The sequence below is a fragment of the Pongo abelii genome, chromosome 2 (assembly GCF_028885655.2).
Source record: "Pongo abelii isolate AG06213 chromosome 2, NHGRI_mPonAbe1-v2.0_pri, whole genome shotgun sequence".
In the NCBI taxonomy this organism is placed as follows: domain Eukaryota; kingdom Metazoa; phylum Chordata; class Mammalia; order Primates; family Hominidae; genus Pongo; species Pongo abelii.
Genome location: NC_085928.1, coordinates 159,851,039 through 159,876,111, shown reverse-complemented (window position 1 = coordinate 159,876,111; position 25,073 = coordinate 159,851,039). Strand labels below are relative to the sequence as shown.

Sequence of the window (25,073 nt, the reverse complement as noted above, 5' to 3'; positions counted from 1 at the left end):
GCAGCTGTGTACTTAGGGGAAAACTGGGGGTTCCCTCCTGAAGAAGAAGGTGCGAATGAGTATTGGAGGACAGTTAGCACTGTCAGTCACATAACTGTAACTAGCCAGTCCTCCTTCATACAGAAGTGTGCAGTTTTCTCTTTCTTGGCATCTCAGGTCCCAAAGCCACCCTCATTCCAGGTATTAATGCTTCTGCTGATATCAGATTTTGTCACTTTGGCCTGTTATCCTTTCCTGAAGCATTTTGCCTGGACTACTTCTATTCACATTAGTTACTTTTATTTTTTATATTTATTTTTAGAGATGAGGTCTTGCTCTGTTGTCCAGGCTGGAGTGCAGTGGTGTGATCATAGCTCACGGCAGCCTTGAAATCCCAGGCTCAAGCAATTCACTTGCTTCAGCCTCCCAAGTAGCTAGGACTGCAGATGTGCTACACCATACCTGGCTCATTTACGATTATTACTGTTTTAGAGATGGACTCTTGCTATGTTGCCCAGGCTGATCTACAACTCCTGGTCTCAAACGATCCTCCTGCTTTAGCCTCCCAAAGTGCTGGGATTACAGGTGTGAGCCACCATACCCGGCCAGCATTAGTTATTTTAAAAATTCTTTCTCTTATCAGTCCACCTCAGGCCACCTGACTTTTCTCTTCTCAACTTACCTGAAAATGTAACACCCCACTGAGTCCCTCAGATCAAACTTTTTTTTTTTTTTTTTTTTTGAGACAGAGTTTCACTCTTGTTGCCTAGGCTGAAGTATGATGGCGCGATCTTGGCTCACTGCAACCCCTGCCTCCCGGATTCAAGTGATTCTCCTGCCTCAGGCTCCCGAATAGCTGGGATTACAGGTGCCTGCCACCACGCCTGGTTAATTGTTTGTATTTTCAGTAGAGATGGGGTTTCACCATGTTGGCTAGGCTGGTCTTGAACTCCTGGCCTCAAGTGATCCACCCACCTCGGCCTCCCAAAGAACTGAGATTACAGGTGTCAGTCACCATGCCTGGCCTACAAATGGTCATTATAGAAGTTTGATCTGGCCAGGTGCAGTGGCTCACACCTGTAATCCCAGCACTTTGGGAGGCTGAGGCAGGCAGATCACTTGAGGCCAGGAGTTCGAGACCAGCCTGGCCAACATGGTGAAACCCCATCTCTACTAAAAATACAAAAATTAGCTAGGTGTGGTGACGCCCACCTGTAATCCCAGCTACTGGGGAGGCTGAGGCATGAGAATTGCTTAAACCTGGGAGGCAGAGGCTGCAGTGAGCCGAGATCATGCCACTGCATTCCAGCCTGGGTGACAAAGTGAGATTGTGCCTCAAAAACAAAAACAAAAACAAAAACCATTTGTAAAGCCACCTTGACCTGTATCTGAGTCCTTTTCCAGGAAGGGCTGCAGGCTGTATTGCCTGTCCTTCTTCTGACCCACCATTCTATCTTTCCCTCTAAATGTCAAGTCGTTCTTTAAAACAACACCTCCCTGAAGCATTTCCGGATTAATTGCAGCTCTCACGCTCCTCACAGGAAGCACCAATCAATGTCCGTTCTTCTGTGCCTTACCAGGGCTGCAAATTATTTTCTGTTCAGTATAAACTGTGTTTCTTTTGATTTTTAGCCAGTATTCTTTCTAGGTCCTTTAGAGTCTGAGTTTTCTCTAACCATATTCTTCTTTTTTCACTTTTTCCACTCTTACATTAAAAGCTGCTTAGGGACTACAACCTCTGACCACAGAAATATATGCAAATAGACACTTAACGCAGTCTGTTGGTGAATTTCTCTCATGGCTTCTTTTAGGCTAAGCGAGACTCAACGAGCATCTTCTGGCTTCTTTCTTGGGACCTATTATGGCTCTTATCTACAACATCTTGGGCTTCCCAAAGCTTGAGGTTTTGAGAATCAACCGTAGACAGTTGACTTCCAGTGCTACTCCCCAGGAGAAATTCCCTGGCTGTGAGAGTTCCTTGCTTAAATAAGGCAGGAGTGCTTTCTCAAAGAAGTCAAGGATCATTTCACTATCTAATCTCTGTGAGTGCAATTGGACAAGGAAGGGAGTCTTTGGGGCCTGTAGCAGTTAACAATAATCTAGGTTATGCTGCTATAATGAACAACAGTCAAATCTTAGTGGCTTTAAACCAAAAATGTTGATTTCTTGCTTATGTTACTTCTCCCATGTGGGTTGGCAGGAGGACTTTGACATAATAGAGTCCCCATACCAGTGACCCTCATTCCAGAGAGGAAGAGTTCTGGAGCGTCTTGCATCAATAATTCAATATTCCAGCCGGGAAGAGACCCACATCACTTCTGCTCATTGGCTAGAACTAGTCACATGGTTCTGACCAAAGAGACCAGGAATTACAATCTACCTTGTGTTTGAGAGGAAGGGGAACTGGAAATGTTTAGAGAACAGCACTAATGATGTCCACAGACCCAACTGTAATGATTAACATTCAGAGGCTAGTATTTGACCCAGACTAACTTGAGGCAATTGCAGGCAGCATTTCTAAACCTCTTTGTATTTCAATCAAAATAAATCACTTTCAACATTTTGCTCCTAATTACTCTGTATCCGTCTCAAATTGTTCCTACTTCAAGGTGAAATCAGTGAAATGTTTTGAGAGCCCTGGTGCAGAGTTTCAGGCCTGTCACAGCTTCTTTGCTAACATCTTCACCTTGGCACTTGGGTTCTCCTTGAGTGTCCTCCCCACCCCCTTCACCAGCCTCAACCTCACTCTGCCTACCTCATCACCCTGGGAGCTGCTTGCATGCATCACTGTTTTGGTGGATGGCAGCAATACACAAGGGCACCTCATTGTTGGAAAGGAACTGTCTTCCGCCTGCCAAGGACAAATGCAGACACACAAAGCAATATCAAACAAGACTTCACATCAAAGGGAACCCTGCCTGGGCTTGCCAAGAGCAGGCTGCCTCTGTGTCTTTCTCTTAAGCCTTGTCAGTATTCTTAGGGTCCAACAGGCCTATGGTGTCCCTGCCAGGCCGCCTCATTCACCCAGCACTCCTGTTCACTCTGACACCAAAAGCTCAGGGCTCTCCCTGAATCTGGACTCGACAACTTGAACGGAGCACAATGCCAAGTGTTTAAAAATGCTGCGTGATTAGGAAGGAAAATCTCTGAAAAATATTTACTCTGTGAACTCTATATGAGTAGGAGAACAGAATACTTTACCTTGTTCAGTGAAGCAACACATAGAAAGTTAAGAAATCCCTGCCTAAGACCTAGGAAAGCTTACCTAATGAGGAAGGAAGAATGCTCTATGAGCGGAGATTTGGGAACATTGGAACCAACACTGAAATTGACACTGGCTGGCCTGGGCATTCAGACTTGACTGGAGAAGTCGTGTGACAAACAGAAGATCCAGAGAAACTTTAAGTTCTGCTTTAGAACCAACAGAAGAATTCAGGTTCTGTTGCTTTAAGGAAAAGAACACGTTTGTTTTACAAAGAGGGTGAGGGAAAAATGGAAAAGAGAGACTGGCGGGGACAAAGAAGGGGATTGAAACTTTATTTTAGACAACAGGTAAGCCTATCTGTCTGTTCTGGATGCTAAATAACTCTTCTGGAAGGATACACTCATCATCAAAATACAATGGAAGTTACAAAGTTTTAAAGTCAAATATTGTGAGAACTTGAAACGGGAGATGGTCTTTTCCAATTTTTTTTTTTTTTTAGTTATGAAAATCTAAGGCTCAGGAATGTCAAGGGGCCTTTTCGCAGTCACACAGCTGCTTAGTGACAAAGCTGTAGCTAGAACCCTGAGCTTCTGATTCTCAGGCATGGGTTGTTAAATCACAGCGTGGTGTAATGGTGCTACGTGTGGCACGTGATCAGAGAGCACAGGTCTGCAACTTCATCAAGTAAGGTATTTTTAACACGGTGACTTCAACCCTTTGACTAAGCTCTTCCACTGTAGCCAACCCTACTGCACTGTTCCAACAGCTTCCCAGAATGGTAGTAATTAGAGCAAAGAAAAAAAATAGGACCCAGAGAAAATGTAACATTTCTTAGTAGTGGGAGGAGGTGGAAATAAACGCATTTACATAACTTTCTACTTTCAGAACACTTCATGTGACTACGGGTTATTAACCTAGGGTCCATGGAGAGAACTCAGGCATTCCAGGGCAAGAAAAAAAAATTACATCTTTTACTGAACTCTCACTGAAAGCATCATTACCTTTATTATGAATGTAGGCAACAAACCACAACAGTGTTTGCAGTCTTTGGACTTTGTCACTAATAGAAATAGACATTTTCACATTATATTAGCTGTTGCAGGTATCTTGAAATATCTTTACCTTTTTTATCACTTTGCTATGATGGTAGTTTTTAGATCTGCTGCTAGATTTTGTTAAATAGTGCTTAATATGCACCTATATTACTATACAACAGATTTTTATAAATGTTTTGATAATCATATTTCAATATAATTGGATTCTTTTATAATTCTATGTGTGTATTTATTTTAAGCAGTTAAAGACATTATTCTGAGAAGGGATCTGTAGACCTCACCTGTCAGAGGGGTCCTTGGCATGAAAGTTAGGAACTCTGACATGTGAGGGGTCAACGAGTGTCAGGTTGCCAATGGATACCCATGTCACTAGGTCCCCTGTCCCTGCACCATCATCCTGTGGGCTCAGAATGAAGGGATGCTTGCTTGTCATTCTGGGCTGGAGAGCTGCCAATATCTCTTGCCACAGACTATGTTTGTAATTCCAGGGTGTGCCAGCCTTTGAAAACTGACATGATTATATTGCAAAACGTGACAGAAAAGAATCCATTGTTTGGCGTTATTATTAAAATTAAGGCTGATATGGAGTTGGTAATATTTATATTAAGAGGGCTGTGTTCACACATCCATGGAAGTTGACTTTTCTGTGGGAACTGGCACTTTAAAGTCCAGTCAAAAGGAAGTCAATGTTTTCAAAGATGACAAAAACTGATTTGGCATGGTCAATACATGTTCAGACTATTATTAAGTAAGAAAAATAAAAATTTTAAATATTAAGGCACCATTTCCACCTCTCAAATAGGCCAAGAATTTTAAAGATGGTAATTCTCAGGGTCGATAGGGTGTAGTAAAATAGATATTTTCCTAAACTACTCACCAGACCAAGGCTTGCCACAACTTTCTAGATGGCAGATTGGGCTTTATGTTTTAAGTGAGTGCTTTTCACCCAGTAATTTCACTTCCAGGAATTTATTCTGCAGGCAGAATTACAAAGATATTCTTCAAAATATTATTCATGACAGTAAAAAAATTGGAAAGAGCATGAATGCCAACAACAAGAGCTCGGTCAAATTATGCTACATCTGTAGGATGAACTATTATGTAGCTAATTTAAAAAATAGCCATTCTGACAATATGTAATGATATGAGGAAATGTATAAAAATAATGTAGACTTAAAATACAGCACATAAAACAGCAAATATAAAATAATTCTGTTTTTTAGTTTTAAAATATTCTTCGTATTTCTTTGCAATCTTACTTATGTACATATACCTATAGAATATGTGTGTGTAAAAAACTAGAAGGAAATATATCACAGTGTTAGAGTAGTGGCATTTAATTATTGTGTAGAGGCATTTTAATTATTTTTATTTACTTCTTTATGTTTTTGGAACTCCTGACGTTAGGAGAAGCAGTAAGACACTGTTTTTAAGAAGATGAGCTGGTACCACATGGACTGATGTGTTTGCTGTGCCTTCTTGTTGCTCCAGACAAAAGTTTGTTTTGCTGGTTGCTACTGAGTGTTATTTTTCTTGTAACCTTTGCTCTCTTTCCCCACCATTGGCTTCCAGATGTCTGATTTCACCAAGTTCAGGGCACTTGACGCATGTGCATTTTCCCCTCTAACTTGAACAGGAAATTCAGAAACTGCCTTAAGCCTGCCAGCCTGATAGAGCCAGCACCAACATGAATATCAACCCAAAACCTCTTGGCCTAATAAAAAATAGCTCGATGGGGGAATTTGAAGCTTTTGTAAAAACTGATGACTGAGTTTGAGATAGGGAAAGAATTTTAGGAGGCATCTGCCCCTCTTTCCTCTTGGTCAGTGATGGCTTCTGCCTGGTTGTGCTTTCTGCATGTTGTGGGTGAAGAATGGAGATAAAAAGTAATTATTCTACAGCAACTTAACCTTTTGCTGATATTTGGTAGAAAGTGATAAACTTTCAACTTTCAGTCTTTATTTAGCATGTAGTGTATAAATTAGCTGGAAAAAATTCTGTTTGAATAGATGAAGACATATTTTCTAGGGATTTTACCTTGAAAGTGAGAAATACAAAGGTAATTTTCTGCTTGTGAATGTTTGCTTTAGGGTTCTATTATTTGCAGTGCCATTTAGAATTTTGGAAACATTAGAGTCTATATTCCATTCCTCCTCTCTTTCTTAAACTTGGATCAATTTTCTCCTGGGTGAAGTTTAAAATAATAAAAACTGGGAAACCATTTACTCAATGCCTCCTGTTGCATAGCAATCTAAACAAACAGGCCCCTTTCCTCTGTTAAGAACTTCCAATAAGACAAATCACAAAGCTTGTGTTTAAAAAAATGATTTCCAAGTTCCCCACCCCCAACCCCATTTGAAAGCTTCCTTTAAAAAAAATAGAGGCAAAAGATTATAGACAAGAAACTTAATTGACTTTTTAGTGAGTCACTTCTCATGCTACTACAGGGATTAGAAAACTCTTTTGTTTGTGGTGAGGCCAGAGGATCTGAGCTGGACACATAAATACCAAGCCAACCAAAGCAGGACAAACAATAAGAAAGAATAGTAACCATCAGGTGGTCAGTATCTTCTGTGTAGCAGATACAGTGCCATGTAAGTTATCTAATCTTATAACAAACTTCCTGTGTTGGATATCTTACATTTGCACCCCCGGGTCCTCTCTCTACTCTTTTCCATCCTGTTCTCTGCCCAGGGAGGATGACCTATTTAGACAGCAGCAAAGGGTTTGCTTACCCAAGAGTACTGGCAGGAGAGAGGAAGGAGGAGGTAAGATCAGAGTATGTTCCTGGCCCCTTCTCTGCTGGTTCTCGCAGGTTGGCTGTGTCCCTCCACCCAGAGATACAGCTCCTGCCAGGCAGCCCTTTCCTTTCCACTCCCCTCCCTGGCTTCCAAGAATGGCTCCTCGATGCTTCATTCAGGTCTAGTGGTGGGAAGAGCTCCCTGTGGTTGCCAGCTCCATATCGAAGTGAACTCTTAGGCAGTGTCTTCTCATGCAATTTATCGGGAAATCAATCGGAGATTGACCTTTGCTAGACAACCTCTAGTGTCTTGTAAACGTTATTTAAATTTTAAATTATTTGTCTTTTCAAAATCATGGGCTTTGGCACTAAGTAGTTTTGGCCTTGACTGTAAGCTTTGTCAACACTGAACACCTGGACAAAGTATTAACCTAGCAGAGCCTCAATTTACTAAAAATTAAAGAGTAACAGTAATATCTACCTTACATGGTATTGTGAGAATTCAGTGAACATATATAAAATTTTATTACAAGATACAGCACATAAATATAATTTTATTCCTCTTTTTTCCTTCTTTCTTTCCTCCAACTAGGGGCCAAATTTAGCTAACATTTACTGAGTGATTATTATGTGTCATGTACTGGTTTAAGCATTTTATACATATTAATTGATTTACATCAATCCTATATACTATTATCCTCTCTTTTACAGATGGAGAAATCAAGGTGCAAAGAGGTTAAGAAACTTGCCCAAGGTTTGCCAGGACGTAGATGGGAGTACTAATTCACAACTAGATGGTAAACTTTTCAAGGCAAAACCAACTGTATACCAAATTTCTTTCTTTCTTTCACAGGGCCTAGCGTGATGTCTTCCATACGTAGGTGTTCAATAAGTGCTGATTTTATTCCAGGAGCAGAGGCAATTAAGCTAGGTTTGCAATAGTTGGGGAGCCAGGAGATCCACATGGTCAAAGTAGCAGCTGCTTTCACGAAGCGGCAGTAATGCGTGCCGCTCGAATTTGGATGCAAGGTCCTGGTAACTGAGGAATGGGCTGCTGCCAGAAGATAGAGCAGCCAGTTATCTTGTGGAGGGGTGAGGAAGGAAAAAGAACTTGAGCTGAGAGGCCAGCAACGGTGGAAAACTCCCCAAGTGAAGCTTGAGCTCCTCTCTCAGCAATCCTCCTGGCCTTGAGGAGACAGTAAATCTCACTCCATCCTGTGGTTATACCACTGAAGCATCTTTAAAAACACTTAGTCCCAGACAATGGGCCCTTCCCTGCTGCTTTTCTTACCTAAGCCAGCAACCTCAGAGTTTTCTGGGATTTCTGTTAAAAACACCGAGATCTCAGGACTCCTTCTCTACCAACACAACTGTCGCTCACGCCAAGCATGGGACATATGGGCGAGCATCTGGGAGGGAGAAGATGGGCCAGGAGTGCTGGCAAGCGGCACATGCTTTCATTATAATGGATGTGTCACAGTAAATCATTTTGTAAATGTCCCCTCCCCTCTGTGCTGCATAGCAAAACATAAAGGAAGACGAATTACCCACAGCACCACAATGCTGGTTGAATATGCCAAAACTTGTGCCTGAGACACTTACTAACATTTCCTTAAATATCTTTTTAATATCTTGGCCAGGTTGGGCATACCAATGGCATTACAGAGCTTGCAAATCAATACCCCAGCTGTTTTGGTTTTTTAATAAAACTGAATGTGATCTATTTTAAATGATTGTCTTCCGCCCCTCTAATTTTCTACAGGGCTTTTAGAGAGCAAGACTGTGGGCAGCCCGGAAGTCAGGACTTGGCTCTGAAAGGGTAGTTGTTCCTTTTGGGGGTGGGGGTAGAAATTAAACATTTGCTGGATTACTGTTGTCATTTTTTCCTAGTCCTCTAGTCTCCCAAATCTAGTGATCTACATGATTTACAGGACCAATTTGTGGTTTGCTGCTGTTTTTAAAAAATGAGTTTACCAAAATGTTGCGGAAGAATCTAAAGGGCTTAGCTTCTACAAATCAAATTGATTTCTCCATTTGGGATCAGTCCAAGTGATTTATCCATAGTTTTATTAGACATCTTTTCCTAAGGAAATTCTTTGTCTCTGGTCATCACCATGAAGAAAATTGAAAGAGTTTCTACCAAGAATTCAGTCATATGCATGTGACTTTTGCCCCTCGGAAAAATGGAATACGTAAAACTGTCATCAACAGCAACCATCCTGGTTACTGGACATCCACAGTCCTCAATAACAACAAGAATTCCTCACGCAAATAGGGAGGTGGTCCTGTCACCTTTGGGGTCCCAGTAAGCAGAAAAGCCCAATCAAAGTACCTATAAATCAGAGTTTTATAAAGATATTCATTGACTGCTACTTATGTGGGTCATAAATGTGACACCACAATAAACAATCAAGTTTCTTTGAGGATGTATTTGAGGACTCTTTTATTGGCTTTGAGAAATCACAGTACTTCCATCAGTAAAGTCTCATCTGCTTGTGCAGTTTATTGCCTTTATTTTCTGTAGTTTATACAAAGTGTCTAAGCTTTTTTCCTTCCAATATTTTTCCTGGGCTACATTAGTGCAAGTCCATGTTTTCCCTGGGCCAGCAGGACCACAAACCAGATTAAAACAAAAAGGGAGCTGGAGCCTCGGCTGGGCCCCTGGAGAGGCCTCCTCCCTCTGCCTTCCCCACCCCTGACCTCTCACAAACCAGCTTCGAAGCAACTGAAATGTCTTTCTTTCTTTTTTTTTTTTTCCTGACCACAGGCAAAATCCTGTCTCCTTGGTTCTCTGAAAGTTATCCATTCCTGAATTTTACCCTTAACCACAGCGGAGGAAAGCGAATAGCTGAGGTCAGGAAATATGGAAAGAATGTTAACAATTTACCACTAAAATATACATTAAGATTATTTTCAGCAAGTGTAATCCCCACGTTGAACTTCTAAATCTAGAATTCTCCTGTCATGTGACTATATTCACATTTATGTGTGCCCCTTTCAGCCTCAATTCATCCCTTCCTGAATGAGCTCTCTGTGAAAGGTAGGACTGAGTGAAAATAGGCAAGTGAAATCTCCAAGTTTCCCTCCCTAGTTAACACTGATTACAAATGTTGAAGTGGTTAGATAAAAGTAGTTGTCTTTTACCTGAGCTAGTGCACGAATATCATCAGAGATTTTCATAGGCATAAAAATGGAAGTGAAAATAGACACACAGGTCATACTTTCAATCAAACAGCTAGTTCTGTATAGAAATCCAAAATTATAAATGTTTAGATGCTGTTAAGAGCAAAAGGAATGAACCAGGGATATCTCATCTCAGGTACTTTTAAGATAATCACAGAATGTTAGCATTAGAAAGAAACAAAGAGAATCTTTCATTCAACTTCTTCATTTTATATAGGACACAATTAACCATAATTACTATTGCCAGTATATATGTATTTTCCCATTTAATTATTACAACAATCCTAGAATGTGTCACATCCATTTTGCGGAGAAGAAAAAGAAAGGTGAGGGAACCTGCCAAAGGTGAAGTGGTAGAGGTAGGATTCAAACTTGAGCACTCTGGTTCCCATTCAAACATCAAATTAGAGGCCCTCCAAGGACTTGAACTCATTTCTCTCGGAAACCAAGGAGTCTTTGCCCTACTCTGGGGCAAGTAGATGGCTGCTAACTGCCATCTACTCACGTCTCACCCTCACGCTGGCCTCAGGTTGGTTTGGAGTGGCTGTCATGATCCAAGATGGATCTGCCTTTCCCCAAGGGCTGGGGCCAGTGCCTCCCCAGACACGCATGCTGCGCTGCATCTGTCGCTAATGGGATTTCCAGATTTCTGCCTCTTCATGAGTCCCATTTGGCAGCCCTGCGTATCTGTGAATCTAATGTCTGTGTGTAGTCGTGCTCCTCAGCTGTTCCAATTTGGCAAATAAGTGATGATGGCTGTGGCCAGGTTAAATCTGAGGGCAGACTTACCGTGAGTTTAGTTTTCTGAGTCCATCTTTGCAGGGACTGAAGCTACCTTGACAATGTGATGTGTGATGTGATCATGATGGCCCTGGACATGTCCTAGACTCATCTGCTTCTGTTACTAAGCAGTTACTTAGTAACTTTCAGTTACTAAGAAGGCCGCGCATGGTGGCTCACGCCTGTAATCTCAGCACTTTCAGAAGCTGAGGTGGGTAGATCACTTGAGGTCAGGAGTTCAAGACCAGCCTGACCAACATGGTGAAACCCCTTCTCTATTAAAAAATACAGAAATTAGGTAGGTGTGGTGGTGCACGCCTGTAGTCCCAGCTACTCAGGAGGCTGAGGCAGGAGAATCACTTGAACCCAGGAGGCAGAGGTTGCAGTGAGCTGAGATCATGCCATTGTACTCCAGCCTGGGCAACAAAGCAAGACTCTGTCTCCGAAAAAAAAGAAGGACTAGATTGCACTAGATTGCAGTAAAGTCCTCTGACCCTCTGTGTAGTAGACATTTGTTATTTCGTGGCTACTCACAATCCATTCGATATCCCAGTAAACCCTGCTTCCTGTTACAGCATGATCTCCTCTCATGGCGTGAGCTTAGTAGTCAAAAAGTCCAAGTACACTACCCATTTCCCACTTCAAAAGCTGAAGGGAAAAGTTTCTGTTTCATAGGGTTGTTATGAGTATATTTGATGAGTTAATTTAGAAATAACATATAAAACATGTGGCAACTGCTAATATTAGCTCTTCTACTTGTTCTTCTTCTTCATCCTCTTCTTGTTTGCCTTCTCATTTTTGTTGTTATTAGTAGTAGTATTATCCTCTGCAGAGCCAGGACAAGGGTACTTGACCTAAACTTTGCCACTCAGATTCCTTGGAATATTAAATATTGTATGGTTGACAAAAGGACAGAAGACACAGTTAGCTTTTTTAAAATTGTGAAATATCACACAATTAAAGAAAAATGCAAAAGTGGCATGAAAGATTTGCAAATAACCGAAAGCAAATGCCTATGTAGCAGGATTATCCAGTTTATTAACCCACCAAAGCCTTCTGTACGCTCTTCGCCAGTCAAAACCGTCTTCTTCCCTCACGGATAGCTTCATGGGTTTGGGACCTGTGGAATCATACAGGGCTCCATGCTCAGAAGAGTCCCATGCTTGGTTTAATGTCTGCAGTTGCCTTCTTGAAATTTTTTGTAATTTTTGAGCAAGTGGCCCTGCATTTTAAGTTTGCTCTGAGTCCCACAAATTAATATAGCTAGTTCTGCCTTCACTCTTAAGGTGACCATTATCCTGACTGTTGTGAGGATGATTTTCTTGCTTTTCTTTATAATTCTACTACCTGTATGCATCTGGAGCTCTTTCATCCTCAAGGTATGCTCCGACATACTATTCCTGCTTTCAAGTCAGTCAGTTCTATGATTCCTGCTTCATAGACTGCAGATGTTCCAGTGACTGACTCCTTCAATATTCTCTCAGTACATTTCTACTTTGCTTAGGTTTGCCAGTGTTGATTTCTGTTGCTTGCAACCAAAGGAATATATCTGGTATCATTGTTTTTCTAAAAGACTCTTGATAGAGAAAAAGATAGTGTGTAATAATTTGTTTTATTCCTTTCTGCACAAAGTCTTATGAATGTTCCATAGATGTAAGATTTCTTTTAAAACTAACATCCTGACAAACGTATTTTCCAGCAGAAAAAGTTAAAACTTGAAGTTGTTAACGTAGTTACCTATATTTAGAAAAATGTTACCTTCGGGACAAGCCATGAAACCCAAAATTCCTGCCAATGACAATTTTTTCTTCTCAGAAAAGTTGCCAGAGGTTGCTAGTGGATCACCACTTTCTTGAAGAACTCTTCCCCATGACATGTGGTTGAGATGGGATCCCCAAATTGCTGGCTACACATGTATCCTCGGCCTCCTGGCCTCAGTGATTAGAGCAGGGATAGATGAATAACCCAAACAAAACCAATAACAATTCTCCCAAGGAGTTTTCTGCCTTGAGCTATCAGGGAAGATAATTTCAGGTCTTTGGGTTGGGGCTCAGGGTGTCAAGGTATGGGGAAACCCTCCTACAGCAATAGAGACAGTAGAGACTAAAACGGAACAGCACGCACACACAGTAGTAAGCAGAAGCCACGAGGCAGTAGAAGCTATGAGATGTCCAGGGAGTTGGTAGTTGAGATGCTGGCACAAAAGCAGAGGCAGAGAAATGCTGGCTGCCAGACTTCTCTTGAGTCCCTGGGGTTACTGTGATGCCTTAAGGGACATTTCAGTGCTCTATGAAGCTTGGCTTGGCCACTGTTAAGATGGCTTCTTCTGCTTCCTTACTTCCCTGCACATCCTAAAATAAACTTCCTACATCTGTCTCAGCCCCGGTCATCATAATTGGTGTCTATAATGAAACATATGTACAAATCTTGGAACTTGTTAACTGGACTTGAGACCTAAAATGAACCCTTCTCCATGCTTAGTCAACCATTGTTCTTTCTAACAGTGGAGCTCATTTATGCTCAGTCCCTGCAACTCAGGGGTAAGTGAAACAGCTTAAAGCCAGAAACATCAAACGGTAATCCAATGAAGAGGACCTAGCAATAATTACCTGCCACACTGGAATGCTGACCTGGTGATTCTGGAATTCTTTTTTCTCCATCTTTACTCTCTCCATCATATTTCAGGCTTCCAGAAAGCTTTCCCTGGATTGAAGTGGGCCTCCCTGCTTGCAATATTGCTCCCTTAATTCCATTATCCAAAGAGCAGTCAAAGCAATCATGATCAAATTAATAGTAAAGTGACTACCTATTGCTCTCAGGATGTGGCCCCAAATTCTTAGTTCACATGTGAGGTTGTTTATGATTTGGCTCCTGTTTACCTTCCCAGCCATATTCTTCCCACCTCTCCCCACCTCTATACCATCCCTTACATTCTCTGCTCTAGACTTGAACTCATTCTTTTGCCTACTTACCTTTTGCACAAGTTTTCTTCTGCCTCAAATGCCTTCTTTCACTCCTTCCCCTTGCTTTCTCCTACTCTTCTTTAAGGTCTTAGTTTAAATGTCCCTTCCTCCAGAAAATTTCCCCTGAATTCCAAAGACCAGGGTTCACAAACATGCACTCCGTAGAGTTCTCTTTTTTAATATAAAATTGCTCTTTAACTTGTCTGTCTTTAACTTGGCTGTAAGTTTCTTTAGGATGACTGGCACATAGTTGATGCACAAATGAACATACAAGATTAGAGGAAACAACAGAATGTTTCTACTCTTGCAGCCAGAGTCCAGGGCTGTGGTGTGGGTGAACAGAGATCAGAGAATTGGACTAGTAGCTGGGGCAAAATATGAGGCCAGGAATCCCACTCACTGATTTAACAAGACCGCTAGGAACCATGAATTACTTAGGAATTACCATCTTGATTAGTTTAGTTCCAAGGCAAGTCCCCAAACCCATCCATCTCCTTTTCTTGCATGTTTTAACTGAAGGCAAATAACAGCTTTTCCCAAATGGTCAATACTTACATGTAAGACAACTTGCCTATTTCATAATTTCTCAAAACAAAAACAAAATCAGTCCAACTAGGATGCCTGGTGAGCTGTAGTTAGAAGCTTGGCTTGGGAATCCATTGATTGAAATTGTTTGGACTGGCAGTAGAACAAAGTACAAATGGTTAAGCAGATTCCTCAAATTCTGCTAAAACAAGAGGAAAGATAAGAAAACCAGAAATGTCACCTCCATCCTGGCCAATGTAGAAGAGCTAATAGGTGAATGACAGCATATTTTTAATCCATTATGGAATGTTGGTTTGTTTTCTTGTTTAATGGCTTCCTTTCTTTAGGAGAACCTGATACAAGCAAGCAGAATTCTGGAAGGCAACATCTTGAGAGCCCTGAAGTGACAATGGGATTCTGGGAAAGTCAGTTCCTGGAGCCCCAGTCTCTTCATCTGCAAAATAGAAATAATGATTACAACGGAGACTCTCCTGCCTGCTGGGTGGCACCACAGGAGAAGTGTTTTAGAAAGTCCTCTGTATGTTCGGGGTAGCATTAACACCACCTCCCACTGCCTCCTGCCAATAAGAGCCTACAAAAGAAACACAGCCAGGTAAACTGAGTCAGTAAGCACTGGATTTGGGAGTTTGAGTATTTCCAAGCAGAAGTCATGAGGTCAAATTTTGTAATACTAATAGGAAGAAGCACAGGAATCCCATTTCTTTGATCAATTTATTAATTTTTTAGTAAATTCTCTCTCATCAATTGTGCTATAATGTTTTTGCATCCCAGACAGTTTTATACAATATCATGTGTTTCATGCTCCTTGTTCATCAATATAATGCAGTTAGTTGGCAAAATAGTTACAGGAACTGAGGTTACCCTTTCTATTCAGCATAGAGTGGAGATATGGAAGGAACGTTCAGGAATATATTTCTACCTGGGTTTCAAGTAAAGGTGGCCACTGGCACCAGTTAGGGCTGGACTCTGGGTAATTATGGGGCATGCACACAGCTTCATCCCTTTACCATAGCAGACATCAGTGATCTACCACAGCACCTTTCCCCTTCTTAGACCTGGAGATGGCCTCAGAGCCCTTCCCAACACAGTGGTAACTGGATCAGATCACAGTGAAATGCATTCGTCATGCCATGTCTGGGCACTGATCAGAAGCCATGACTCTTCATTAGCAAGCTGTTAAGCAGCTATTAGGTGATGCCCTGATGCCCTACTGAGAAAATTAAACCAGTAACTTACAGGTTTATGACTTACTCTTTCAATTTTTGAGCTCTTATTGGTTGCACTTAATTCAAACAAAGAAAACAAGGTAGCAGAGTTAAACCAAATGCTTGGGTTGTAATTCCAAAGTTCTTTTCTCTTCTTCCAGCCACACAGGATATTTGATCCTTCTAATGCCTTTAACTGTTGGCTTCAAACAACTGTGAAGAAGAGAAGGAAACCCGACACTTTAGCTGGATGATGTTTATACAGATGCAGCTTCTTCCTTCACATATTTGGTTAGGAGGAGCTCAGTGAGCTGGAGGCTGAATCTCAGGAATGTTTAAATAAAGTGACATTGACACAGACCCTGAGCAACATTTGCAAACCCCATTCTAAACTCACTTAGAGCTGAGGTTCTTAATCTTTATTGGACATGGATTCCTTTGGCAGACTGGTGAGGTTTATGCATCCCGCTCAGAATACTATCTTTATATAAAACAGTAAAAGAAAATAAATTGGGTTATAAAAAGAAAATACATTGAGCTAAAAATGCATCTGGGCATACTGAAATACAGTTATTAAAATATTTTTTAAAGTCTATGATAAAGATTTTTATATGTTCTTATTTATTAAACATTATGCAAAAAGATCTAATGGCAAGTTAAGTAACTTCCATAATTTTGCAATAGTGATCAGGGCAAATATTTTGAGATATCTGGGGTAACTATAATGTTATATGAAATTATCTTGATTTCTATTGGTGACTAAGCCACAGGTACCAATAAGACTACTGTAGTTTGTTACCATATTTAAACTGGTAAGAACAGATACTACACTTGATCTTAGCTAAAAGGCCGAGAAGCGATGTTACCATATTTAAAATAGAAAACTTGCTAAATTTCAGAGAGAGGTTAGTGGAAATAGCGATTCCTCCCCCAATCCAACTAGTCTGTGAACCCTTTGGATTATGTCCAGGGACCCCAGTAATAAACCTTGGACAAATTTGAATGTGGAGACCTCTGAGCTATCAGGTGTAACATTCCCACCACTAATTCTCCACTTAGAGAATTCCTGAGGCACAGTGTAATCCCAACAGTTTGGGTGGCCGAGGCGGGTGGATTGCTTGAGCTCAGGAGTTCGAGACTGGCCTGGGCAACATGGCGAAACCCCGTCTCCACTAAAAAAAAAAAAAAAAAAAAAAATTAGCTGGGCATGGTGGTGCCTGTAATCCCAGCTACTTGGGAGGCTGAAGCAGGAGAATCCCTTGAACCTGGGAGGCAGAGGTTGCAGTGGGCTGAGATCGTGCCACTGCACTCCAGCCTGGGAGACAGAGCGAGACTCTGTCCCCCACCCCCACCCTCCCAAAAAAAAGGAAAAGAAAAGAAAGAATTCCTGAGGCAGAAGAAAAGGGTCTTATATGGATTGCTTTGTTTTGGTGTGAGACTGCCTTGCCCTTCTCTTCAAAAAGAGGATCTTCTTTACTATTAGAGCTTTTTCCTCAAGGGTCACATGGGGTTTAAACACATTCTCTGGTCTAGAAACTGCGCGCCCCTGTGGATGTGAGGAAATGGGAGCCTATCCAGGTTAAGTGACCTGACCCACATAAATAAACACTGGGAAAGGCCATCCACAATTTCTAACCCTGGCTAGTTGAAAACTTAAGGTGGCCCCAAACTCTTGCTAGATCTGACATGAACCAGAGGTTGAATCTGGGACATACAATCTGGGACTCTGTGGTCTAGTGGGGTTGAACTCAGCTCCCACCAGCACCAGATAAGCTTAGAAATTTTCTGCAGGCTTCGGTAGGGGAGAGGCTAAAGAGCAAAATGACCCCTAAGCCTATCTGATGTTGGTGGGAGCTGCTCTAACAGTGTATCATCTAAACATTTGTTGGTGCTGATGTTCTGCTTTGTTGTTGGCTTAGTACTAGATAACAAAATCACAGATGTGTGAGAGGCATGTGTGCTTGGAGGTGGAAGCTGGGTAAGAAGAGACATTTTAGGCTGGGCGCGGTGGCTCACGGCTGTAATCCCAGCACTTTGGGAGGCCGAGGCAGGCGAATCACCTGAGGTCAGGAGTTTGAGACCAGCCTGGCCAATATGGTGAAACCTCATCTCTACTAAAAATACAAAAATTAGCTGGGCATGGCAGTGGATGCCTGTAATCCCAGCTACTTGGGAGGCTGAGGCAGGAGAATCACTTGAACCTAGGTAGAAGTTGCAGTGAGCCAAGATCGAGCCATTGCACTCCAGCCTGGGGGACAAGAGCAAAACTCCGTCTCAAAAAAAAAAGAAGAGACATTTTAGAAAATATTGCCATTGGGATAATGTGCCTCTGACATATTACAATTTGAATTCACATTGTAATTTGGCTTATATTCTCTATGAGAGCATTAAAGTTGATTCATTATTTGAATTGCAATTTCACTTCTTTATTTACTCAGAGATGATCACAAAAGGGTTCCCTAGAATTACTTAATGCTAGAAAAATAGCTCCCGAGAGTCAATCAAATTAACCATCCCTTCCTAACAATATAGAATCCAGCATACTTTGGTTCTCTCATTTGACATTTTGCATGATGACAGTTGCAGAATTTGACTTCTGGGCATTTTGGTTTCTCCCCAATTTAGGAGAATGCCCAGAATGCAGAAACATGAGAAGAGTGAACAAAACAAAGATGACTTTATAGGTCTCCTTTGAAGAGCTTTGCATTTCTTCCAATTGCTTTCTCCCTGACTAAAAGAAAAAAAAAATTACCTCAGTAATACATTCTCGGGTAAAAATATAAACCATATAGAAGCGAATTGAGCAGAAAGTGAAAGTCCTTCTTTGCCATCCTCCAATCCCACTTCCCTCCCCAGAAGTTAAGAATCTTTCCAGACCTTTTTTCTATGTGTTTATATAAGTGCATGTATATAGATGCACAAAAATACATGACCGCAAGTAAGATGCATATATTTATTTACATAAATGGAAACATATACACTATATATATTTTCCTATGACTTGCTTTTTTATTTACTAATATTTCTTGGATATCTCTCTGTACATATAAAGCTATGTTTTTTTTTAAAAAACTACATATTATTCCATAATATATATGAATGTTTTCACTGGATTTGTTTAAGCAATGTCTATGGATAGACATTCAGGTTGTGTGCAGGTTGGGTTTTCTGATTTGTCTGTTTTGTTGCTATTAGAAACAGTACTCCAAATTTATTCTACCTCCTTTAAGCTGATAAAAACCATCCCTAGATGTGGATTTTCTCTCTCTATTTCTGCAGCAATAAGAGAGCAGATGGGTGGGAAAGGGAGAGAATGCAATTCCTTTTCTTCCTTCTGACCACCTTCTTCCCACCTTCCACTTCCCACTTCCTTCCTGTCCACAATATACAAAAAGAGAGCTCCCTCTACTGGGAATGCCATTCCCTTCCTCCCGCTCACCTGGGTAACTCCTTTCTTCCTGCAAGTTGCACCTCACTCTATCTCCCCGAGATCTCCAGCTCACCACCTGGGAGGTCAAGGGCCTTCCTTCATGCTCTTTTGGCCCTCTCTGTATCCGACATCATATTAAAGTTACCCATCCAGACACCTGCCCCTTAGGGGAGAGAAGGAACTCACCGTGTATCCTCAACACCTAGCACATGATCAGCTGCGGCAGGAGCCCAGGGGCATACCTGGTGACCTGAAATGAAGGACCTCCAAGTGAATAGATCTTCACATAGTGTGCACTTGGTTTAATTACCATTAAATCCATGTTGAAGCCAACAGCATTAAATGATGAGTCACCTGGATAACATCGGAGCCTCGGACAAGGTGTGCAGACTAAGAACAGGATTTCAGAAACGTTAAAATAACACACATCACGCCAGCATTCACCGGTCCTTTCTATGGCTTTCCCCACACTCATCACATTGGTAGGGATCACTCTGATATTGGCAGCAGGCTTCTGCCAACTGAAAAATAGCAATACCTGTTCTGCAGGTTCTATTTTTAATTTTCATTAACATTTTTACCTGTGCCCTGCTTGATCTGTCTCAGGCAGGCTGCTCTGATACAACCGGTTTAGTTATGTCCTTTCCCTGGTGCATTTCTGCCCAGAGGGAAGGCCAAGCGCACAGAAGAGCCTGGAGACAGGTCCATCTGGAGTAGCCAGTGGGTCAGACCACAGGGCTAATCCTGAAACTAGACCATCAGGTATCTTGGAGATCAGCTAGTCAGTACCGGAGAAAAGGGTGGCTTGGAAGAGATGAATCTCATTTTATGGAAAGCACAACAAACACTGGTTCCTCCCTGCCACCAGCTTGCTGCTCCCTAACTCAACCTGTAGAGAAATTCGGAAGAAAACTGACAATCAGCCAAAACTTCCCACTCTGGCTTGTACAGCTGAACTCTGATATCCACACAGCTGCCCCAACAGTGAAAGAGAAGGAAGAGGGATGAGGAGAGGAGGTGGTGGAAGGAGTGGTGTGGACTGGTTCTTCTTCCTATCCTTCATTCTACAGAGAAGCACACTGACACCCACAGAGGTGAAGGGTCTGAGCCCCTCACTGTTGAGTTGGCGGCAGCCCTCTGAGAATTCAGCCCTCCTCCGTGCCGGTCTCCATGCTGTTCCTATGCCCTGCAAGTTGAATAGGTACAGTAGTTATCGACCACACTTCTGGTATAATCTATGGCTAGGTGAGGGATGTACTAGGCCTTAAATGCCTCCTCCACTTGATTTGCCAATTTCCCATATAAAACAATGGTTTTATTCATTGGTTCTTTTATAAATGCAAATACCCCTGGGAGAGGCAACATAGCCTTAAAGGATTCATTAAATCTTTTCTGCAAAGTAGATGAACCATAGTTCATGACCTGGTCTGGCTGCTCCTACAGCTGTAAACTCCCACTGACCCAGATTCTTCCTGGCAGCCCACAGGAAGATGAGTGTGCAATGACTGGCAGATTAGCTCTTTCAGGTGGAAGACTGCCAGAGAGATGTGCCAGCACTCTCCTTGGCGGCAGAGGGTGGGAGAGCTTGCCTGGGAGTGAGGTGTATCCTCAGGCTCCTAAATCACCTGTGTGTGTCCATGCCCCCTCCTTCTCTCCTTGCGGTGGATTCCTTAGGTCTTTGCCAGCTCCGAAAGCAGGGGTGCCTTCAAACCCTGACAGCTGCGCTGATCTGGTGGCTCTACCTTTAATAGCTATTTTAGGTTCCTTCTAAACCTTGTCGAGTCTCCACACTTCTACTTAGTTGGAGGCACCTGGAGTGAAAAACAATGTATATACAGCAGCCCCCATTATCTGCAGGATTATGCCTGAAACTTCAGGTAGTACAGAACTTTATACAGACTATATATTTTCCTATACATACCTATGATAAAGTTTAATTTATACACTAGGCACAGTAAGAGATTGGCAGCAATAACTAAAAATAAAATAGAACGTTTATAACAATATACTCCAATAAAATTTATGTGTATGTGGTCTCTCTCTCTTTCTTAAAATATCTTATAATAGTGTCCTGCAGGTAACTGAAACCACAGAAAGCAAAACTGTGGATTACGATGGGGGAACTACTGTACCACGTATACTACAGCAGCTACAAATGCTAGGAAGATTGTTCAAAGAAGCCTGGCCCCCCTCTTCCTCTTCGAGTTCCCTTGTGAGGATGAATAAAGGAAAGTAACGCATCCAAAGCTCACTGAGCTCCTTGGGGAGTGGGGGTATGAATGCCCAGATTCTGTGGTTTTACACCGGGCATTTAATAATACCACTGACAGCTAGACTTTCTCCTCCCTAACAGAATTTGATTGCATGAATCACCCAAAGGTCTTCTTTGCAAGAGAATTTTTTAAAAGTCAGTGAAGGTGGAAAACATCATAGTCTTCCAATAATGACTGACAACAGGCAAGGTTCTGCTAAAACTGGGGGAGGGGGTACATTTCCTATGCGACATGGAGAATTCTTCCTCTCTGGAAAGTCTCAAAGACTAGAGAGGTAATGGGAAACACAAAAGCGAGTTTGACTACTGAAATTTAATAAGGCCTGACATTTCTGTGCCTAATCCTCATATATATTCCATTATGGTGATTTTTAAGACAGGCCACCAGAATGAGGCTGTCTTATGCATACAAAACAGAGGCAGAAGGCAAGGGGAAGGAGGGGCTGTACTCACTATAAAAATAAGAGCAATCACAAATAATCCCAACAAAACTTTTGGAAAAACCAGTACTGATTTCCATTTCTCAAGAAATTCTCCCTTTAGATTATTCTGCCAGGCTCCAGTGAAATCCTAAATCAAGTTTTTTATAGGCTTAAAACACAAAATCCAATGTAAAACTAAACATTTTAAAAATAGGTACATGAAATGACATTGTGGAAAACCAGGAGAAAGAAAGTTTGGTAAATCAACTCTTTCTAAAATATTTCAGCCTGCCTGGATCTCTAGACAAGGAAGGAATTCAGAACCCAGCTGCATAGCTTCTCTCTGTGGCTGGTCAGGCATTCTTCAGTGGCTCTGGTGGCAAAAAGCTTAAAACTTGCTTCAAAAAAACAAGCAGCTCCCATCCGGGACTGTTAGAACTCTGAAAACCAGGCCTGTGTTCACACTGGCCCAATCAGTGAAAGATTACATGTCTCATATAAGGCTGCAGTACCATCTACCCTTGAATAGAATGAGTAATTTTGTGCTATTTTTGGATGGTGCAGTGCTTTAAAACAAAGTGATAAATTAAAATGGCCTCAGTAATGCAGCAAAAATGTTAAACTGTTTGAAGGCAAATGGAAAATGTGGCCTTAGTATACAAAGAAGGAGCCAGCAGATGGAAAGGTTTGGAGTCTCTCAACTGAGTTAAGAAGAATGGCAGCCAATCAGTCTGGTATTGAATTTTGGAAACTATGCTGTGCCCAGTATTGTGCCTGGGCATGAGGAATTATTAAAGAGAAATTATTATTTTTTTTTGTTTCTAAGTCCCCAGTTAGATAATTGCTTGAGGGCAGGCACGTCATTTGTTTTTCCATAATAAGACCTAGACTTGTGTAGCCAAGTTAACATCCCACCTTCTACAGGTCAATGGCCTATTTTGGTCACTGCCGGCATCCATCAACTCTTCCCATCCCTCTTCAAGTCCAAGCCCAATTTCTCCACTTTACACTTAGCCAAATCCTACATCCCACACATCCTCCAAGGTCCAGCTTACACCTCCTTTCGTTTCTTCATGATTTCAGCCTGTGCTAGTTGCTCCTTTCTCTCCTTTCCTATTGCACTCATACCACACAGGGGTTTAGATGAGCAGTGGGGAGCAGAGGACACCCGAGGAACAGCATGGGCAAAGGCAGATTTGGTGCACCTCAGTGATGCTGAGAAAGGAGAAGAAAGGGACAAAACGGAGGGAGCAAGGAGGAACATGATAGATTCAGATCTCTCCACTCGTGAGCTCCATAATATTGGGCAAATGATTTTCAAGTCCTGGAGCCTCAGATTTCTCCACTCCCAAAGACCTCCCACAAAGGGTTTTCATGAGTGATCACCTGTAACATCTGAACCATAAATAAATGAATTTGTGTTAGACTCATCTAACTTAAGTCAAAATGGCACACTGGGATGAAAAGGGTAAGACCATGAGACAGTAATGGTCTTCATCATGTTTGGCCCAAAAGGGTGCATCTTAATAGCAAGATTTATTGAGTCCTTACTATGTGCTAGGCACAGTCCAAAAATGTGCTAATCCAATTACTCCTCACAACCATCCTATGAGGTTGGTAGCACTATTATCCTCATTAGTTGGGGAAGCCAACTAATTCCAGCCAGTCTGACTTCAGAGCCACTGGGCTTAACCAGTACAGTATACAACACTGCTCCACCCCTCACCCTTTGAAAGGAATCCTATGACTTGCCTTTGCATTTGCAAGTGATTTTTATTTTATTTTATTGAATAGATGATGTAGCAATGTTAATCCCAATTTTTTAAAAACAGTTTATGTATCTTTACTGTTACTTTCTGGTCCTTACTCATTTTTGCACGTCATTTCAAAAAGGACCCTGGTTTGCCTCAACTGTATATGCAAACTTAGAAGTGACGATGGCATGAAGAGCATTACCTTAACCTGGCCCTGGCTCACCACTCAGTAATAATGACTTGTAGTTATAAATTAATTTTATTAAAGTATAATTATTTTTGTGAATTTTTTATGTATCCCAGTTCTGGTTTGTGATTTACTTTCCTAACGTGAGAGAAAAAAAGTACATTTACTACTTATGAAGGAAAACATTTACATCAAATTATCTTTGTTTCCAGGAAATGCAAGGTGTCAAATGTTGGATCTGAATGATAAGAATATAGGTAATTTTCTTTTGATTACTTTTTGCTGCCCTTTTCAACATGTCACAGTGGAAAGTATATAATTCACTATATGTTTTTAAAATCCCATAAAATTACAGCATTAATTAAAATAAGACCAAACTGCACCAAACTGCCCCCGAGAAGCACTTTCTGTGGCTACAGGATCACCAGGGCTTGTCCGTATACCACCCCCACTTGCAAAGACCCTTCAGTGCCTTCCTTACCATGCCTCAGGCCATAACAGAGCCAGAATGTAGGGATTCCAACATGTTGTTGGTTTGTCCAAGATTATTATCCAATGATGGTCCAAAGAACAGAATTCAGGCATCCCGATTTGCTGCTCTCTTACTTGTTAATTATATCCTAAATAAGCCTGCTTCCTGAAATTTTCTTTATAGAGATTTCATCACATGCAATTTCCTACTTTGCATTAGGTTCATGGGTTCATGGCTATAGGAACCTAAATGTGGTAATTGGGTGCAGGAGTAGCAAAAATCTGGTGTACTCTTACCTTGTTCTAGCTCCCTTACCTGTAGCAGACATTATTAATGGATCACAGAACTCCTTTGAGCTTAGGTTTAGCTCAAATCCTTTTCAACACAGTACTCCAGGCCGCCACCACAATAGTTGGCTTCAAGGATGAATCTATTTGTTCTCCCTAGAGATGGAATGTCAGTGTCGACCTTTTTCTTTGTTAGTATCTGGCCTCAGTTCTATGCCAATCATAGCTATGAACTTGCACTTCTTTCTCACTCTGCTTCAGAGAATATATTCTGAAAATGGGTACTCAGGCCAAAAGCTACTTTCATTCCAAAACAATTTCCCTAGACACAAGGGCTGAGGGAATCACAGCTAGCCCATTTACTTTGCATGTTCAGAAAACCTCAAATGACTGGCTCAAGCTCACACAGCTGGGTTCGTGATGGAACCAAGACCAGACCCCAGGCTGGCTGACTGCTTGCCCAGAGCTCTTTTCACCACTCTGCCTATCTGACTCTGGGCTTTGTCAGACAGAACAAAGAAAATGTTCCTGGGATCTGACACTTGTAAACACTTCTCCATCACCCTTGCCACGGCAGCCTGCCAAGACAGGAA

General features: G+C 41.6%; 1 protein-coding gene, 1 long non-coding RNA gene and 1 pseudogene across 3 annotated transcripts in view; 1 reads left to right on the top strand and 2 right to left on the bottom strand.

Moving 5' to 3' along the window:
* The window catches only part of LOC100939902 (uncharacterized), a 46,017-nt gene extending 29,745 nt beyond the window's left edge, over window positions 1-16,272 (top strand). The window contains exons 2-4 of the long non-coding RNA XR_010139358.1: window positions 7,691-7,776; window positions 14,778-15,043; window positions 15,818-16,272. This is a non-coding gene — a long non-coding RNA (uncharacterized LOC100939902). The remainder of the gene's footprint in view (window positions 1-7,690; window positions 7,777-14,777; window positions 15,044-15,817) is intronic.
* Window positions 16,273-16,377: 105 nt separating this feature from the next.
* Window positions 16,378-16,517, bottom strand: LOC112132963 (U2 spliceosomal RNA; annotated as a pseudogene).
* A 1,543-nt stretch (window positions 16,518-18,060) lies between these two features.
* On the bottom strand, window positions 18,061-19,751 carry LOC103890273 (uncharacterized). Of its 2 annotated transcripts, none has more exons than XR_654616.3 (3): window positions 19,668-19,751; window positions 19,273-19,336; window positions 18,061-18,387 (listed from the first exon to the last, which is right to left on the bottom strand). XR_654616.3 is itself a non-coding variant. In XM_054550964.1 (3 exons), exons 1-3 carry the CDS (start codon window positions 19,559-19,561, stop codon window positions 18,177-18,179), a joined length of 396 nt encoding a protein of 131 aa, XP_054406939.1. In that variant the 5' UTR covers window positions 19,562-19,570; the 3' UTR covers window positions 18,061-18,176. The 2 variants fall into 2 exon arrangements, 1 of the variants encoding a protein (XP_054406939.1); XM_054550964.1 differs by lacking the exon at window positions 19,668-19,751 and adding an exon at window positions 19,441-19,570.
* Between the last annotated feature and the right edge of the window lie 5,322 nt (window positions 19,752-25,073).

What these genes read in the sequence shown, in the direction of transcription:
- LOC103890273 (XM_054550964.1), bottom strand. Translation starts at nt 19,561, where the DNA reads ATGAGTGTGGGGAAAGCCATAGAAAGGACCGGTGAATGCTGGCGTGAT. An exon ending in GAGGCTCCGATGTTATCCAG is followed by an intron (nt 19,337 to 19,440) that starts GTGACTCATCAT and finishes CCTTCATTTCAG; the next exon opens with GTCACCAGGTATGCCCCTGG. An exon ending in CTAGGTGTTGAGGATACACG is followed by an intron (nt 18,388 to 19,272) that starts GTGAGTTCCTTC and finishes TTTTTCTTTTAG; the next exon opens with TCAGGGAGAAAGCAATTGGA.